This window comes from Gavia stellata, chromosome 3, assembly GCF_030936135.1.
Source record: "Gavia stellata isolate bGavSte3 chromosome 3, bGavSte3.hap2, whole genome shotgun sequence".
Taxonomy (NCBI): Eukaryota; Metazoa; Chordata; class Aves; order Gaviiformes; family Gaviidae; genus Gavia; species Gavia stellata.
The window spans coordinates 73,951,377-73,970,501 of NC_082596.1; the positions used below are offsets into that span (position 1 = coordinate 73,951,377).

At 38.2% G+C, this 19,125-nt stretch overlaps 1 protein-coding gene across 3 annotated transcripts in view; it reads right to left on the minus strand.

Moving 5' to 3' along the window:
* Positions 1–19,125, minus strand: part of FHOD3 (formin homology 2 domain containing 3) — a 412,474-nt gene that overhangs the window by 111,167 nt on the left and 282,182 nt on the right. For 2 of the 3 annotated variants that reach the window (XM_059815487.1, XM_059815486.1), the window contains exons 8-10: positions 17,268–17,362; positions 10,485–10,628; positions 7,896–8,134 (exon numbers count right to left, since the gene is read on the minus strand). In XM_059815487.1, the coding sequence (XP_059671470.1) occupies positions 7,896–8,134; positions 10,485–10,628; positions 17,268–17,362 (478 nt within the window). The remainder of the gene's footprint in view (positions 1–7,895; positions 8,135–10,484; positions 10,629–17,267; positions 17,363–19,125) is intronic. The other variant, XM_059815484.1, reaches the window with a different exon arrangement.

The window sequence follows — 19,125 nt, forward strand, 5'->3', positions numbered from 1 at the left end:
AACCGTTCAGAAAAAAAATTGAGGAAATGAAAACTAATGTAAAGTAAGGGTGTTCTCTATACCTTCATATTATGCTGTTCTTTATCTTTGGGTTCCTGTTATTTTCTTACCCCTAAAATATTATCAGTAACAACTTTTCACACTTAAGTGATACCTAGGTAATGCCTCCACACTTTTTTCATTGCTGCAGTTGGTTTATATAGGACACATCAAAGCAGAGCAAGACAGCAGAGTCTTGCTTAAGATACTGGCAAGGCTGTGCAAAGACTTCAAGAGCCCCAACTCTCTGATCATTGAACAGCATTGCTGTCTTTACTTCTGTATGAGCAGAAGAGGTAAAGAAACAGAATCATGATGTAGAGAGACTTTAGGAGCAATAAATACTGAAACATATACAGAAAGAGAGAAGAAACAGTGTTTTCAGAGCTTGGAACTGCATATTGGTTGACGCTTGAAGGTCACAGTTGTTGCCCCTTACTTCAAAGGGAGGGATCTGGAAATGGCATCCTGCCAAACTGCTGTCTGTTTTCCCTCCCATCGCATCATATGTGTAAAAAACTTTCCTGGCCTCAGAGGATCATGTTTACAAATACCGGGAACACCCTGTGGAGATGACCCTCTAAGGCACGTATAGGCCAGTGCATAAGACACTACCATGGGTCTCTGGAGAAATGTAATTCAAATCCTGGTTTGGCATTACATTTCCTCAGGTAGTTCACCAAAGCTAAATGCACAGTGGAAACAAAAAAAAAATTAGGCTAAGTCATGCTGTGCTTTCATTTGCCATGCAGCTATAACCTCATTTAAGTCTCAGTGCTTTCTTCAGTTCAAACAGGGAAGATCTACCACTGCTTTTACAGCGAAGTCCAGTGCTGTCAACTGGACTCTGCATGTATAAAACATTTCCTTTCAGCAAGATCCACAAACAGTACCCCTGCTACAAAACTTGACATTTCCACAGCCATATTTTAATTCAGATAAAAAGTGATGGTATCAAACTGAGAGAGTAATAGGAGCAATACATGAGATACTCATCAAGCTGTAACTTTTTTTATTTTTTATTAATACCCATGCATTAATAGGTCAATCCCTACCTATACATAAATGGAGTCTTTTGTTTATAGTATGGGTTTGAAAGAAAACTTTTCTTAACCCGTCTCATGTCTCTTCCTCTACTGCATTGCTTACAGGCACTTCCAAGATATTCTTACAAAGAGTAAAATCAAAAATTTCACGTTTTTATTCACCTCTTTTCAAATCTGCTTGACTTCATGTTTCAAATAACGCTACCTGCATGAGAAAAATAAATGTGTCCTCCTTGTCCCAAAACTAAAACAGCAGCATCTTAATGGATCAGATTTTGTATGTTGTTGTTATCAATGACTAATAAAGGTCTGATGCTATGAATAGATGCGACCTTACCAAGCCTTCTAATTTCCTGGATAAATCTCCTTTCCAAAACCACAGCTTTTACAACTCATTTCCATTTTTGCCCATACCAACCAAATTGTGAACAAAGTTAACAGTTCCCCCAAAACTGATCATATGCCATTCTATTTCAAAGCCACCAACAATGCCAGGTAGCTCAGACCACATACATATATTTATTAAAGGGATCCTTTATCATATCCACAGATATGTGGCTGCATGTTTATCCTGGAGATGTTTGCTTTGTCTAGATTCATGCCTCAGTTGTTTTAAATATCCAAAAACAGGAACCAGAGATGAACGTCTAAGAAGTAAATACGTTTTTTTCCTTCTATTAAAGCAATAAAATAATTTAATTTTTTTTCTCTTCTAGGCCTTTAATAATCCGTATCACAGACTGAGTCCTGCATTAAATGCTGATGTTGAGTCTCCCCACTTTGCTGTTTCATACCTATCATACCATTCATCTTATTTGCCACAGAAAGAAACTCTGAGAGATGTGGAATGTACCCATCCTAAATAAAATAAAATAAAATAAAATAAAATAAAATAAAATAAAATAAAATAAAATAAAACAAAACAAAATAAAATAAAATAAAATAAAATAAAATAAAATAAACCCCACCCACCACTGTAACCAGAAGTTTGATTTACAGCCGTAAGTATTTACATAATGAAAACATTTCACATATTGTAATGGAAAGTCACTAGAACTTGAAACATCATGACAAAAACTAGAATGTTGCCATAGTGAATGCTAGAGAAAAATCAAAGATTAATTATGGTTTAGGATGTTTGAAAACATAGAAAATCATAATTTAAAAAAAAAAAAAATCATCTGAGCTGTATTTTGGACAAACCACCCCTGCAGGCCTGGCTCTACATGAAGCAATTTGAATAATCACTTAATGGGGCATAATAGCCAAACTAAGGTCCATGCCATTGGTTAGAAAGTCGACAGGAATCTGAAGTTAAGCAGAAAAAATGCTTAGCATCAGAGGCTCAGCTGTGTTCGTTGTTTTCTGGTAAAACCAAAACAGCATCATGATCTCTTCCTGCATCTCAGCCATCCTCAAGCATCAGAAACATGTATCTTCTATCAAACAGATCCTTATGACTTCTCAGCACAGCTTTACTTTATTTAGAGAACAATTTTCCAATTTTTTTCTAGGATTGTAAGGGGTGTGAAAGTCCTTGAGCCCAGTGTGCACCGCGCAATGGTGCTATGTACAGCTAGCCCAGAAATTTGCAGGAAACTTTGAAATTCCCTGTGCTACTCTTTGCTCAGAGGACGAGTCCTAACAGCCTTCCAGGCAGGACCCTAGCAAAAGCACAGCTCATAGGTACATAATTCCCTGCTTGGTCCTCTACTGTTTTTTTCCTTATCAGTACAGCTCTCCTGAAGGCCAAGTTTCTTCAGATTGAAAAAACTGGAAGCCTCAGGTGAACCTGAACAGTTGGTCTTCCTCATACCTTTTTAGCCCCACAGTCTAAAAAAGATAGCTTGTTAAACCCAGCTTCAGTCACTGACTCAGGATGCAGGTTCTGCTCTGATGGGTTCTTAATACGGCAGTCAGCTCTTCTGCTTGTTAGGTTTCAAACACAGGAATACTGACAGAATGAACATGTATAGTGTTATATGATCAATCCTAGTAATTATTTTGTGTTTTTTGATGATATACACCAAATCAAAGCTATGAAAAAGAAGAAAGCAAAGAGTCTAGTAAACTGAGGTAAATACCTAATCCTAGCTATTGACAACTTTATAAACCTCAGTCTTTGATTGTAACTAATTCCACAAAGCTCTGACAGCTTCTCTCAAATGCTGGTAAGAGGTGTCAGTGTACATCTCACAGAAGCTCCCTTGAGTACGTTTGCCAAGCCTGGCTGACACAGCTCTGATGGGACACCCAGGGAGACAGACAGAGATGGTTGCTGCGCAGTACTGAAGAAAGGGAAATGCACAGCACAATGTGAAACACATTAATTTCAAAAACTGGGAGAAGTATTTGCTCCTGGTTTTTAGGTATAGGGCTCTTGCAGACCACCTGTTCAGTGCTCAAGATGGCACTGAGAACTTCCAAACTACCTGCCTTCTACTCCCTCGAAGCCAGACACCGTGAAACTGAAAGACATATAGACAGCAATTTTGTTTTTAATGCTTATATAGCCAGAAATCACTGCATACAATAACATCAATGTAGTGCAAGTTCCACGCCACTCCTTACATTTTTCCCCGACTCTATCCATTGTGTGGTTGGAAAAAGCTAGCTTTACTTTAAAAAGAAAAAAAAAAAACAAAAAAAACAAACCATGGAAGAATTTGTTTAAAAGTCTACTGCTTAAGAAACAGCATGCTAGACCATAGATTGAGAGCACTCAATTTGGACCAGGGCAGAAAACCTTAGGAGGTGCCCTCAGCAAAGCACTTAAAACGTCATGTTAACAGGACTGAAGCTCCCCCCAGGTTTTCTGGTGCTCTATGCCATCATGGAAAAAGAAAGAAGTTTTGAGCAAAGCAAACCCGCTGGTGGTCAGGACTGGCATTTTAAACTACACTGTAGCAGCTACTTATCCTTAAACCAGCCTTCAGCCTTTCTTAGTCAGTAGTCATTATCAACTTATTTATTTATTTATTTAGTAACAGGCATATTAGCCTGGGTTTCGCTCTCCATGAAAACTATTTTAACACAAAGCAGATTTGGGTCTTTATTTGTTTTGAACCACAAGTGAAAAAGCAATACATTTCGTTTGGAAGAAGGTTGCCAAATGGATGAAAAAGGCCTGCAAGTTTTTCCTTTTGGTTGCCCTTAGCATTTACGGTCAACTTTTCCCAGCTCAAAACCCAAAGTCTGCTCTCAATTAGCCTGGCATAAATCAGAGCAACTCCATTGACTTCAGACAGCTTTTCTGGATACAGAGCATTGTGAGACAGAACAGAATTTGGCCAATATTGTCTTTTTTTGTTTTACCGGCACCATGGATTTTTCTCTTTTTGGAAGACTTATCGGTTGACACAAAGCAGATGACTGTGGACAACCTGTTTGATGTGGTAAACAAAAGCAAAGTAACTGCCAAACCAGCTGACGGAGTTAGAAAGAAAAGAAACACGAATACTGTGGGAAGGAGAATGCTGAGGAAGAACTTGAACCTTCTACTGATTTTGGTAGTGAAGTCCAAAAATAACCAAGAATATTGCCCAAAACAAAATTTAGTTCAGTCTAAGAGTGTGACTTTAATCTCTAACCATGTCCATCAGAAGCAATTCCACTGAACTTGATGGTGTTAATCCACTGTAAAACCAGACATAGACATCTGCAACCGCACACGAAGTTTAGATACCAGCAGGAGCAACACAATAAGATTATCATTCATGTTGTTATATGTTTCCTATCAGTAAAGAAAATGTAGCGAAGGAATAAAGAGACTGAAACCCATTTTGCAGACTATTTTTCAGAAAATACAGCACTGCAAAAGCTTATTGTGAACTTTTTTCCTTCCTCAAGAGGGACTAGGATTATCAACCAAAAGAAGGTCATTAGCAGAAGACAGATCTTTCCTGCACGAACAGAAGTTACTTTCAGTTTAGAGAGGTTATAAATAATTTTTATCCATTTGTACAGATTCCTCTCTATAACATTAATGATGGAAGCAGAAGGGACACAACAAAAACAGGTGATGCCTGCATCACATTTGAACACATGATTTTAAAATTTCATTACAAATGGCAGCAAGGCCTAAACTTATGATGCTCTATTAAAATCCTTTAAACCAGTAAATATGTTGCATCAGAGACCATGTGCTCAAATTTGAAAACTTGATTCCAGCATGAATAATGCAGACAGAAAAACCTGTTTCCACTTAAGGTTAATTCAAACTTTATAAACGTGTAAAAACTTTGTATCAGTCATTCAACCTTACTATTTTTCTATTTAAATGTTAATGAATAGAAGCCATGAAGCATTTACTTTACTTTTTTGTCCCAGTTTAGCTATCAGGTGTAGAGATACTGTTGCATTCATCTGGACTATTTCACCAAAAGCTGAGAGACTCACCGGGATATGACAAAGCAGGAAGGTTGGTTTTCCTCTTCCTACCACAACTACAGATTTGGGTAGATCAGGAGACTAAAAATGTGAAGGACAGAATCAGCTTTTCTGAAATGCTTGTTTACCAGAAATGCATTGGGATTTATAGAAGACCCAACAGTTGACTAGCTTCTTTTTATAGCAAATTTGAAAATTTCAGTGGACATAGAACTTGCATCTTCGGGTACTGAAACATATTCTGCGGTCTGTAATGTCCAACGGGAAAAAAACTGATTTGCTAGCTACAAGTCATACTCCCCGTCTTTACCTGCTACGAGGGTTGGAGAATGGGGGGAAAAAAATGGATTTTTACTTAACTAATACGTGAAGTGAAGATCAGTGTTACATAAGTTCATAATTGAATGTCTCTTTCCTTAGAGAGGCAGGTGAGCAAGTTAGAAATTCCAAATAGAGTTGAAGAGAATTTAATTATTTTCCTAGAGGAGATTCCAAGGACAACTGCAACATGAATTAAATTTGACTGCTTAAATGAAGATATCTTTCTTGGATTTAAACTTAAAATATGTTTTAAATTATTTCATCTTAAAGGAGGATGCAGAGCAGAATTGGATAATTATTTTCAGAAAAGGAAGATAATTATTGAAATGATGCTATGTTGATGAAAAAATATTTCACAGAACTTATGAAAATAATGTGCCATGTTTCTACTGCCCTGATACTAAAAATCAGCTGAAACACAAATTCATTAGGAATTACTGAGGACTGCCAAACAAAGCTAGTAAGCAAACATTAATAGTGAGAAAATGTATTGGTAGCAGTTGTTATCCTGCATGACCTGTATTTGTTTAACTATAGTAAGAGAATCAACAGTTTTTGTAGAGTTGAAGCATCCCCTTATTTCTAATCCAAATTAATCAGTTTAACAAATCAATGACTTCTGCTGCACATCCATGGGTACAGATTCTCAATCACACTGGTAAGTCATGAAGCAGGGCCCAAGATCATGCATGAGGCTTTCCTTGTAGAGCGGCTGAAGCCCCCAGCCATACTCACAATGAAGACACTTTAAACTCAGCCTCAAATGCACTGTCATCCTTGTCATCAGCCCGTAAGACCATGGGGCTCTCAGCCTCCAGCTCACTAAAGGCCTGGCCAACAGAAGGTGATGGAAAACAAGCATGAATGTGTTGCCAAATGCAAGAAGAAATGGGGGAAAAAAACCAAAAAAGCCATTACGTGGTACACAACACGCAACTACTGTTTGAATTATGTGGAGTCTTATATTTTCACATTGCCTGAAGCCATTAAGCTTTAGACAACTCAGTTTGCTTTGCAAGAAGAGCTGCTTTACATGTAATGCAGGATTTTAAGGCTCTAAGTTCACATCCAATGCTAACCAACAGAAACCCCCAAAGAACTTCCCAAACGTTATAATCAACACAAAATATGCTCTTCATGGAGCATGCTTTGGTTTTGCAAATTGCACCTTGAGCCATGGGATGACAGATGTGTCCAGCTTTAGCTGTCTGCAGCGTATGTATCTTCACTTGAGCTAGACAGCCAGATTCCCTTTATGGTCAACAGAGAAAAACAGCAGTTTCAGAGCATGATTCATCTTGGTTGAAATTTCAGGCACGTAGAATACGTTAGATAACTGAAGACCTAGCAGTGCTTGCTGCGCTCCACTGACATCAAAGGGAGGCAAGCTGATCAGACATCTGACTTAGGCAAAATTAATTCCAGCCCTCACATAAGGTAGTCAGATACGCTGAGGATCTGCAGCTCCCTTTTTTCCTAAGCATGCGTAGCCTAAGCCAACCGTTACGGGACTGGCAATGACACTACCTTTGACTGACTCCAGTGTTACAGACTGCTGCTCAACTAGTCATTACTGTCTCTCTTTCACTAATTATAAAACATTAAATACATTTACTACTACAGTGTAGCCTCAAAGGAAAATACTTATGCTAGAATCCTGATTGCAAAGGGGGAGAAAAAAAAGAATGAACTGTAACATATACAGGACAAATAAGACTGCATTAATGTGACTATGCCCTTGTTACAAACTTCTATTATGTCGCTATATTGAATATAAAATTTGTCAATGGATGAGATTAACCTTGGTTGGTTCCCATATCAAATGCTCTACCTCATGTGATTTGGGTGCATTTACTTAGGGTAGATGGTGCCAAAGAACTTACCTATGTAGATAAATCAAGTCACCTGCAAACTCATTTCTTTTAGGTGGTGGTGGGTTTTTTTTGTTTTAACTTTAAATATGTCTTTTGTTTCTTTTTTAATTCAATGGGAAGAGGGGAAAAAAGAAAACAAAAAGTCTGGCAGATTAATAAAGTGCAATGATCATAATGGAAAGTAATAGGGGAAAAGAAAGGATTATTCCCCAGCTCACACACTTACCTTTCACTGAGCTCTTCAACACGCTGTCCGTGGCCTAGCATGAAGCTAGGGTTTGACTGACTGCATGGACTCGCAGGGGCTGATAAAGTGCTTTTGACGTTCTGTACCGAGTGCCTGCGGCTCCGTCGGCGCTCTAACCCCCTCCGCTCACTAGCACCAAGACTGGCCCTTCTCCGGTCCTTGCGCCCACTGGGAGGGGGGTCAGCACTCTCATCTCCATCCTCATGTCTCAGTGTCATCTGAGGAAGAAAGGTGAGTCTTCTGACACAGTTCCTTTAGGTACTACAGGTCTTCATACCAAAGCTTTAAAAATTAACTGATCTTAGCAAGATTAACTCCTATTAGCATCACCATTTCTATAGCTATCCCTGTAAGCTGCTGTCTATCTATTAGTGCAGTGTAGTAGCACTAATAATGGGATTATATACTGATGCCTTGTATAGAACACTACAGGATCTGTAACAACACATTTATATATCTCCTAGTTTGGTTCCTTTTTTTTTATGTAGGACTTAATTTTCAAGGAAACTGAGCAGTGCTGGACACCTAGCTCTCTTTATTTCCTTCCAAAATAGTTAGGTGAAGTCTTGGCTCTAGTGAAATCAACAGAAAAAACTCTCATGCATTGACTGATTGAACAATTTCCTCACGTTCAGACATGACACTTGTAATGGAAGTGGAAGTCACCATCTACTACTTCAGAAAGTATTTTAGAATAGTGCCATCATTTCTTCCCAGCCAAGGAAGAGATCAGCAGATGTATATGTAACTGCAGTCCTCTTAAAAATCTCCATTTTTACAGATCTCCCTGAAAAGTAAACAAAGGAAAAACGCCTAACAAACACAACTATTGCTGTGAACTGGTACCACAATGGATTAAAAGAAAAAAAAAGCAGACCACACATCTCCTCTAAGCCTCCCAATTTTTAGGTTACCATAATTACTTTCATGTATGCCTTTCAGTGGAAAATTCAGTGTCTCTTGCCAGTTCAGAAGCACTGTCAATACAGAGGAACATATGTATAATATCAGAAAAGAATGATGCTGAGAATAGCATGGCCACAATGGTATTTGACAGAAACTTCTGACACAGGTTGGGAGCTTATCAGTTGGAAATAGTAGAGGAGTAAAATACAGCTGCAACACCTAGTATCTTGAACTACACAGCATGCCGTTGACATGCCAATGTGACATACCTCTAACAGAAACAAAGCAAGTGCTACCTTAGGGTATGTAAGGAGTGATGATGCTGGCAGAAACAACAAAGTTACTGGTGGATCTCATCTGAAATGCAACATAACTTTTAAGTGATCTTTATACGAGAAAGATCCATTCAAATAGGCAGAGGTACAGAAGAGGGCGATGTGAGTGATCAGAAGAATGTGTATCTTCTTGTTTCTGTTAGTTTTGTTATTCTGATAATTCTTACCAGAAGTGACTTTAACAAAACAAAGGCTCTCTGCTTAGGGTATAAAATCTATTTCAGTGGGGAAGAAGAGATTTTTCAGATGAACACCACCATTGTCAGAAAAAAGAAAGAATGTGCATAGGCATGTCTAAATTTAGTCTGGTCATCAAGACCTAACTGGTACCCAACTAAGCCAAACGCTAATTTTGCAATCAAGTCTTTCAGCAGGCACAGCATGTGCAAAAACTCCTGCTTTTAAGATTAATGATCACCTTTTAAGAAGGATTTTATGAGCTGATGCCTCTGACAATAGAAAAAGAAAGAAGAACATGGAGCCTTCTCATTCTCACCTTCCTATTTTGGCCTGACTCTTCCTGCAAACTGCTGTATATAAAACTTAACTCTGCTAAAGTTAGTGAAGTGACATGGGTGTAGAGTTGATGAAGAAAATGGAGAATCAAATCTACCAAATCCTTTGCTGGACTTAGATGGAGACAAAGTCATTTCATGTCATCACACATTTCATTAATTCACATTTACATTACATTAACTTCAGCCTAAACGTCCCGCTCCAACACTTCCTGAAATCTGAAAATCTGAAATCTGAAAAGAGGCTAATTATTAAGAAACTTGCTATCCTACCCTTACACATAAATACTTCAGAAGTAGTTATTTTATACCTAGGTGGTGAATGTGGTGTCACTTACTACTCCATTGCTGCAAACTGTATAGGATCTGTTCCAGTGTAAACTCGTAAACAAGGACTTGCTGGGTATTCAGCTGCAGAACAAGTGGTATTTTTGAAGCTGAGCTCAGCCGAACATTTTTCATGAGCTGAATACTTTTGCATATGGAAAGAACTTTTACTTACTTCAGGATGTGTAACTAGCAGTCTGAGAAAGTTTTAATTGCAGGCAGAACTGCCTCTAAGGAGGCTAGTAAATGGGCTGGTTTGCCTTGGAGTATGCCCCAGCTTTAGTATGACATGCATTTGCATTAAACGCAGCTACGTACTGTAGCAGGTCACATACACGAATATGTATAGTACTTCTAGCAACCAGATGTTTTTCTTTTAAAATAAAATAGATAACCAAATTTCACCTAGGTTACATTCCCCCCTCCTCTCGGCTTTGAAGTTTGCACAAGCTGTAAGATGCATAAAACAGGGCATGTTATGTTACCTCATAAATGTTAAATTGCTCAACTAAGTCCAAGTCTGTTCCTTTCTTGTTCAAGTGTCTCTGTGAAATAGCTTCAATGCCTAGCTCTTCCAGACAGTCCACCACGTCGTAGAAAGAGTCTTGATCTGGCAATCCCGACAGCGTCTAAGAATCAAAGGAAAAACATTTAAATCTGTTTGTTTTGAAAAGATTTAAACAAAGGTTTTTAAAAGCGGGTGGCAAGTGGTGCTGTGTATGATTTCAATAAAGTAAAACCCATGATGTGGGATTAGAGACACCGCTAGAATATAAAAAACAAGTGGCACAGCTTTTAACAAACAACTCTGTGCACTGTGTAGAAAAATGAATAATTGGCAAAACAAATCAATGTTGTTATTTCATACAAAAAAGTATGGAAAATGTGGGTCTTTAAAATACACAGTTGGATTCTTCCTGGTTTCACTGAAGTACAGATTTAAAGAGCAGAGAATGTTAAAGCATCAAACACAGGGATAAAAGCAAAGAGAGAGAAAAAAATGGTTTAGCTAAAACCAGTGAAGCTGATTTCCTACTGATTCCTGTAAGTTTGGCCTTAAGAAGAAAAAGTCTAATGCACAGCTGTGTGATGTCAGGACAGCAGGAAATATCCCGCACCATGTGCCTACTGTCCTCCACACCTGCAGCAGAGGTCATCCTCCTAACGCACAAATTTTTTATATCACAGAGATACTGACTCCTTTCCTCCCTTCCCCCCTTTCAACTTGAAAAGTCTTATTAAAGGTACACTGACTCCTTAACTCCTATAAAATGTTAAAAAGAGTTACTATTTCCTCATTATGGGATAAGTTGTTCCCAGTGACACGGGAGAGGAGCTTTTGCATGCTAGAAAATAAAGAATGCCAATAATAACAGCTGTTGAAAATGAACTGTTTGAGTTCAGAGCTTTCTATGGCACCTGCTCTATGTTCAAGAAAGCGCACTTTTCTTACCATAGTAATTTCCCATTTTTTTTTGTGAATTCAGAAAACTGAAAAAAGGAAGGTGGTCTTCTGCAGTATACCATGTATATCATAGCATGCCACTGCAGTGTATGTAGCAAGAGGGATTGAATCAAGCCACTCACAGCTTTACTGCAGAGTGATGTGTGGGAAAAGGACATGGGCATTGGACAACTTTGTTCAGAGCAGAGTGAACTTCATCCACCACAGTCCTGCAGACATTTACAAAGACAACAGAAAACATTGCTATTCTGGTTTGCCATTGATTTTTACTCAGCTTGTGCTGATTTTTTTTACTGCTCTTTATGCATGATGCAGAAAAATGAGTCTAATACTGCTCATGTTGAGCAGACATTACTGAACATACTGTGCAACCTACTTGCAGAGCAACATATACCTCATCACAAGAATCAGCCTGTACAGAGCCACTTCTGCAAAATACAAGAGAACGCACGCTGGAAGCAACACAGTTATTCTGGATTAGCTCACCAGAGAGATGCTTATTCTCAAGTAGTTATCACTCTCCTATTTAATTAGCTAAGTAACTTATCTATACTCCCAGTAGAGGAGAGAAAGAGCAAGAGATAGAGACAGCACATGCAAAAACCAGGCCCTCTCCAGAAAGAGTTCCATCTTCTCATGCCTGGGATGGGATGAACTGTGCTCTGAGATACTGGTTTTCTGGAGCCTGGCTTTTCCAAAGTGGCTCTGAGCAGCAGAGTGCAGAAGAGAGCAGCCACTCTGGGCTGCCTCCCTATACCAAGAATCTTTACATTCAGAAAAATTGGTCTGAATTACATGAATAGTAACAGACAGCTGACACACCCTGCCCTGTTAAAGCACCTCTTTCCTGAGGCACTGGAAAATGTGCATCACCAATCTACTTTTAAATTTTATTTTATTTTATTTTTTTTAAAGTAGACATGACACAGCAACATCTCCACTCATTACAGGACTATTATCTGATGTCTGATGAGGTCCACCGCAACAGGAATGCTTAGCATAAACACTAATGAAGTGTTAGGGTTATATGTTCAGGCTCTAATTAAGAATTTCTCTCCATCCAGGACAGTATTTAAGCTTGTTTAAAATCCACTGAAGACCATGGAACTAAATTTTCCTGAACCGTGCTGAAAATAGATACCACGTGCATTTTGTTCTTTCCTAAACTGACACCAAGCATTAAGTAGAAATCTGAGGATTCAGCAGATGAAGCTATCACACTGTAAATTCAATGTAGCTTTAACACGAATATGGAAATACTATAACAGAAAATTATGTCTATCAGGCTTGCTTTTACTTATGAAAGAAGCAGATAGCAGCTACGATGACCTGAGTGTCTTCAGGCACAATAAAATGTGATGTCTTACATGTAAAAGGGTGGACAAACAGTCAGATCTTCTGCACAGATCTGCTGAGCATTTACTTCTTAAAACATCAGGAAATGGTCTTAATGTTGACATGCAGATCACCCGCCTCCAAGTATAGCTTTTTTTAAAATCTGAGGTCAGGCAGACTGTAGACAAGGAAAACAGCAGCATAAGGTAGTATTTACTGGCAACCCTGCTTTTGTCAGCAGCTTTTTATTGGTTAATACGATTTTAAATTATGCAGCAGTGGAAATCCAATTTTCACTGCATGCTGGTGGCCAGAACTGGGCAACTGAATTCCCAAGTACAGGAATCAAATATATTTCCTTTGCACGGTTTGTCATTAGACTCACAGATCCATTTTCGGAGCCTAACGCATATCAAATTCAATTTCTAACATTATAAAATGGGATGTAAAAGGGCACCACTGGTGTCACAAGGTCAGTTCAATCTAGCTCAGGAGAAAGATTTTTGCAGTAACTAACACAAGGGACACGAAGTGCTTGCATAAATGACTGATTAATTCTGGCTTGTGATACTAGAAAAAAAGAGTGGTTCTGCATTTTCCTGGTGGCTTTATAAAGAAAACAAAAGCTGCAACCAGCAGAGCAGAGGTCATAGATTGGGCAGGTCCTTCCAAGGTCCTTGCTCCTTCCTGAGTACCTGCTTAAGTTCAAAATGACACTCCCATATGAAAATACACATACAGTCCCAAATACTTCCTCCTGCTCTGAAGACAGAACCTTACAAAATGAAAACCTGCCTAGAGAATTAAAATTTAGCCACTTGGAGAAGAGTGTTTAAACCATACTCTGTGGTTTGCTTGCTGAATTTTGTTACATTACCGCTAGCCTAGACCAAAACTGGGATTTTAAATCTGAAACTCTTCAGAACTCAGGTGTACAAAAGAAGCATGCATATAAATGTCAAGACTCATTCCCATGCCTCTATCCAGTTTTGGTTTGAGGAAAAATTCCTGAATTAAGATTTTTATTTGTTTGTTGTGTGATTTTCCAAGTTGCTTTCCCAAGCCCTTGCGGGAAAGCCTGCGCAGCTTTGAGTTCTTCCCTCTCAAGTGGCTGCTTTTAGAATGGTGAACTAAATTAAAAACAAAACCCCAGCCTGAGAGTTCTGAGCTTGATATATCTTCTTAACAACATTTTTACCAAAGCCTAAACAATACGTTTTACCTACCGCTAGCTGTAACAGTCCCAATGGAAAGAAAGGCAAGAAAACTAATGAAGTTGTATCAGGGGTTAAAAAAAAAATTATTTATGGGAGTATAACAGCCAAATGTTTTCCTAGATGATAAAACCTATTAGACAATATACTCAACTGGTAATAGCACAATATTCTTATCACTACATATCCTCAGTTATGTTTCTGAACAAAACCTGACATAAATTAGCGCTAGGCTATGCCTGGCTTCAGACTGAAAGGCTCTCTTTATTTGCAGTTTTTAAAATGTGTAGCCCTGGATCATACTAGCTAGTAAAACTAATAAGTATGGTGCCTTTTGTCATTTACAAAACAATCACAGTATAAAGCAGTGGTGCAGAGAGGGAACAGACAACAGAAAGCCCCTTTGGTGTGCAATGCTTTACATGCAAGTCTAAGTAATATAAGAGTACTGCTCTGGTTACTAAACATCCAACAGACTGGGCTTCACTACAGGCCCCGTGCACTAGATAGAGAGACACTGGCTAAATCTTACATGCTACGGTGAAAAGCACTACATGGTAAAAAAAACACACTTAAGGGCATTAGTCAAATTCTCAGTTGCTTTGGGATAGGAAAAAGCGTCTCCCATGTATGTGTTTTCCCAGGAACCACGACTTCTTCTAAAACATCTGGTGTGGCCAATGTTAGACACAGGACGTAAGATGATCATTATTCCAGTGTGGGAGTTGCAATGTTCTTAAGGCAGGTCACCAAAAAATGATGTGCCAGCTGCTGTTTTAACAGCACACTGGCCTGAAACAGCACTTTTTTCAACTACAGCTGATAAACCACTGGTGGGTGGTAGTCTAAGCTCCCACTAGTAACCACTGGCCTGGAAGCTGGTGCTTAAATTCTAGTCTTATGGCGGACCTGCTAAAAAACATTCAGTGCTTAAACTGACCTACACCAAAATGTATTAATTTTTATATATCTCATAATTATTTTATCTACCTATTTTTTTAAATGTAATGTATGATATGAGAGAACAAGCAATATTAAATACAGGTAAAAAGAAAATCAACAGTAATCTTATAACTACAAAGCTTTCAGTGTACTCTTAATAATGAAGAGGTTTTATAGCAAGTAAATATAAAGTTAATTGAGTGCAACATAGAATTTTCTTTCTAGATTTGATGAGTGGTTTTTTTGTTTTTATATAAAGGAAACACAAAGCCTTTAATCTATCTGGACCTCAGTAATAAAAATGAAGAAAGTAGAGATTAGAATAAGATCTAACAGATCACAGGAACTAACCAAAGGAAGATAACAAAGGTTACACTGGAACTATACATAACCAGAAGTATCTGTATTGGAATCAATCTCATTTAAGAGATTAATTAATGCCTAAATCCTCACAAATTAAGAGAGGGTTAATGAAATGTTAGTGTAAGTAAATTGGTTAAGCATCAACAAAAGAGAGGAAGAGGGAGAGGATAAAAGGATTGGAGCAATTCTTATATCTGGGCAGATGTGTTTTCTGCTCTTGAGCAGGAAGGAAAACAGTCTGTAAACGTATACATGGAGAAAGAAAGAGGAGTAGAAGTATGCTTCCCTAAGACAAATCCCTCATGAGGACTTTGCCTGCACTGAAAACTTTGACATTTCCTCGCCTAGAGAAGTTGAAACCATCTGAGCCTTCTTTGTATTCTCTGCAAGGGAAAAAAATTACAACTGCGCTATGCTGCTTGCTGTACTCTCTATAATCATGAAAAAAAATCCCATTAAAAACATCATAAAGCTGTCCATAAGCCAGATCATAATTATAAGTGTGGCATTGTGGGATTCCTCTCTTCCTTGATCTTCATAACTGCCTTGCTCCTTTGACTGTGAGATGCTTCTTTTTTGTGTGTGTTTTTAAAGAACTACGTCCTCCTAAAAATAGCTTTAAATGTAGTGAAAAATTCAGACTAAATGAATTAACTATAGGATAATAAAAGAGTCAACACAGAACAAAATTTTTGAAGAAGTCAAACACCAGGTAGACCAAAACTGTGCAAATGATGAAGAGAATTATCTCAGAAAGAGGAATCAGTACATGAAACAAGGTGTAAAACACAGCCGTTAAAAACTAGTCACCTTGGCTTTAACAGCAGCTACAGACAGAAGCATATAAAGCTGGTGATGCCTTTCAGAAAGAGTACATCAGTAAGAGAAGGTGGTCTTTTAAAGTCAAGAGGATCCTTACTACCATGTAAGCAGGAGCAAGGGCGGCTCTAAGTAAAAGTACAGTAACACCAGTGATGCCACCAGCAGAGGTTAGTCCCTCTCGGGCATCTTTGCTGGGCAGTATCTGCCATTAAGAAACTATTTTATCAAAAAAACCACCAAAGCAACCCATAGCCCCAACCATGTAGCCAGGAGCACAATAAGCTGGCAGTTTGATTTATGAGCTCCACTGACAAACTCAGTATCTTTAAATGAATATAATGAAAAATCATAATATTCCATAATACTCTGGCCTGTTAAGTATAATCATAAAACACATGGCTATTTTTATTTGCTAGTAGCATGTTGATCTTCTGTGTTCTTTAAAAAATCCTTTTTTAATTTTAGTCACCCTAAGATTTCTTTAGGACTAGACACTAGTTTTTAAGGAATTTACACTAATAAATTTCTAACTTTTATGGACTTTTCACTTTCTTCCTCCTCACAGCACAAGTGAGTACTTTGGAAAACATTTGATTTTACTGCAAAACTACTACTTGTAATACAGGACACCAGAAAATATAAAGAAAGAAGAAAAAATGTAACCTTTTTTAAGTAGAAACATTCTTACTAGCACCTAGACCTGTTAAATTCATCATATTTGGTTTGCAGTAAAAAAAATTTAAACTATCTGAACTAGAAAATTGTGCACAATGCAAGCCTTTGTGTGCATGTGATCTTTTCACCAGCACTTGCTTTCTTTCTCCCCCTACATAATGTGTTGAGTTAGTTTGTTGAGTTTTGTTTTGCACTGTGTTGTCAGCATTGGGAGAGGAGCCATGTCATAACACATTTCCACATAGCATCTAGAAAAATAGCAATTCTGCTCCCAGCTGCTGCCTCTGGGTGACTGCAACACAAGCAAAAAGAATGTGCTGATTGATTACAGCTTGTCCTGCAACTTCTCTGGGACAGGTCTCCTTTGTCATATATTCTCAACAGGGAAGATCATTATTCAATTGAAAACACTAACATTATCTCCACCAGCTATGCCAACAAAGTAAACAAACCTTGTTAACCAAGGTCATTGCGTAAACCAGTAGTTCGGTATCAACCCCATCCTTCTCCTCCAGGATCTCCATGATGTTGGACCACGGCTTGGCTCCTAGAGGAAAAGCAGAAACCATCAGTGATGGTGATCACAATGCAAAGCTATAGCATCAACATTTATCCACAAGGTGGAATGATGTGGCCAGGTGGAAGATCAAGCAGAAAGACAGTTATCTCCAGCTTCCTCCGCAGACCCCCCTGCTTCATGGAGAGTGAAGTTAACACAGTCAGTGAAAGCTATGGTGCATCCTAATGCAAGGGTCTAAAATATGCCAGGTGGACTTTCCCCAGAGGTACCAATTTCTCTCCCTTGATGATGAATGAAGTTTTATTAGCCCAGTTTGATTGACAGTGAACTTCTAAAGTCAGGTAGAAGGAATTTTACCCCACCTATCACAGGTTCATATAGGCTTAGATAATTCTTCAACAAAAATCTATACGCTATTCTCGCAGTGCATTTGATGCTTACATTCCTAGTGATATTACTGAGTTACGCTGCATTAAGATAAGTCCTCTTAACAAAACAGTGCAGCAGAGAAATGTGGTTTTCTCAAATTACAGGCTGTGTGTCTTGGATAAAAGAAATGATCAATGAGGAGACAAGACTTTTGCTGTGGTTCTTACTTGGATTATTTTAATAAGAATCTTCTCTACAGAACTTTCAGATAGAGTTCTCTCATTTTTCCACTAAGTAAGGTCAAAATTTGTGCTTCTAGCTATGACGTATTTGCTTGATTTGCATTTGCATGATTATCTGATGCCAAAACCCAAGTGGCTTAGTGAGTTATTGTGCCAAAAACGTCAGACAGGCAACGTCAGCCAGAGTCTAGATAACCTCTTGTGTGGAAGGTACCTTGTAAAACCACCCTATTTCATTTGGCTAAAAGGCAGATGGTTGCATTTACTCAAGAAAATACACACATAACTATTTTATGTAGGAAACTGAAGTAAATAGTGAAAGGCTATAATTCAGTGTTTTGTTTGGAGTAAAGTTAAAGGTGAGGAGGACAAAGCAGATAGCTAACCCTAACTTAGAGATACTCAATTCAACTACACCAGCATAACTGCAAGAGTCTTTAAATTTCAGAGGGAAAAATGCAGAGTTTTCCAACAGCCCACATCCCCTAAATGCTACAGGGATAATGACAGTTTGAGTATCATCAGGCAGTAAAATGCAGATGTTTCATCACCACAACCTGTTGCTGACTGATCAGTGACCCTGATGTTAAAACTCTGCATTACTCACACAATGATAACAGCCGTTGTTTATTCATGCTGATATTATATATATATCCTGCTACACAGACATCAAATCTCTGCTAACCAAAGATCGCCGTTTTCAAGGTGATGGCAGTGCACTGTGTAGAAAAACCTGTCTATTAATGAACATACAGACAGCTATAGTTCTTCTGATTTCTTTTCCCTTCTTTTTGAGACGTTCTCTGATCTTTACTACTGAATAATAAATCAGAGCTTCCTTATCTCAATCAAAATCAAAGGAGGGGGGGCTTCACTCTCAGCTCTCCAAATGTATTTATGTGCATTACTAATTAATTCAAATACACAGCTGTAATGAAAATACACTAGACACCTCTTTACCAGATTTTCTATATTACCAGACATTTTGTGCAGTACATGTTCAAAAGACATGTGGAACAAATTCACTTAGCTCACAAATGATATATGATCAGCAAGAATCATATCCTCACTACAAAAATGTCTTCCTGTGGTTTCCAGAGAAAAATAAAAATGGAAGAAAATAAGAAAGAGAAACAAAATGGGGAAACCATGCAAGTCTGACTTAAAACAATGCCATTT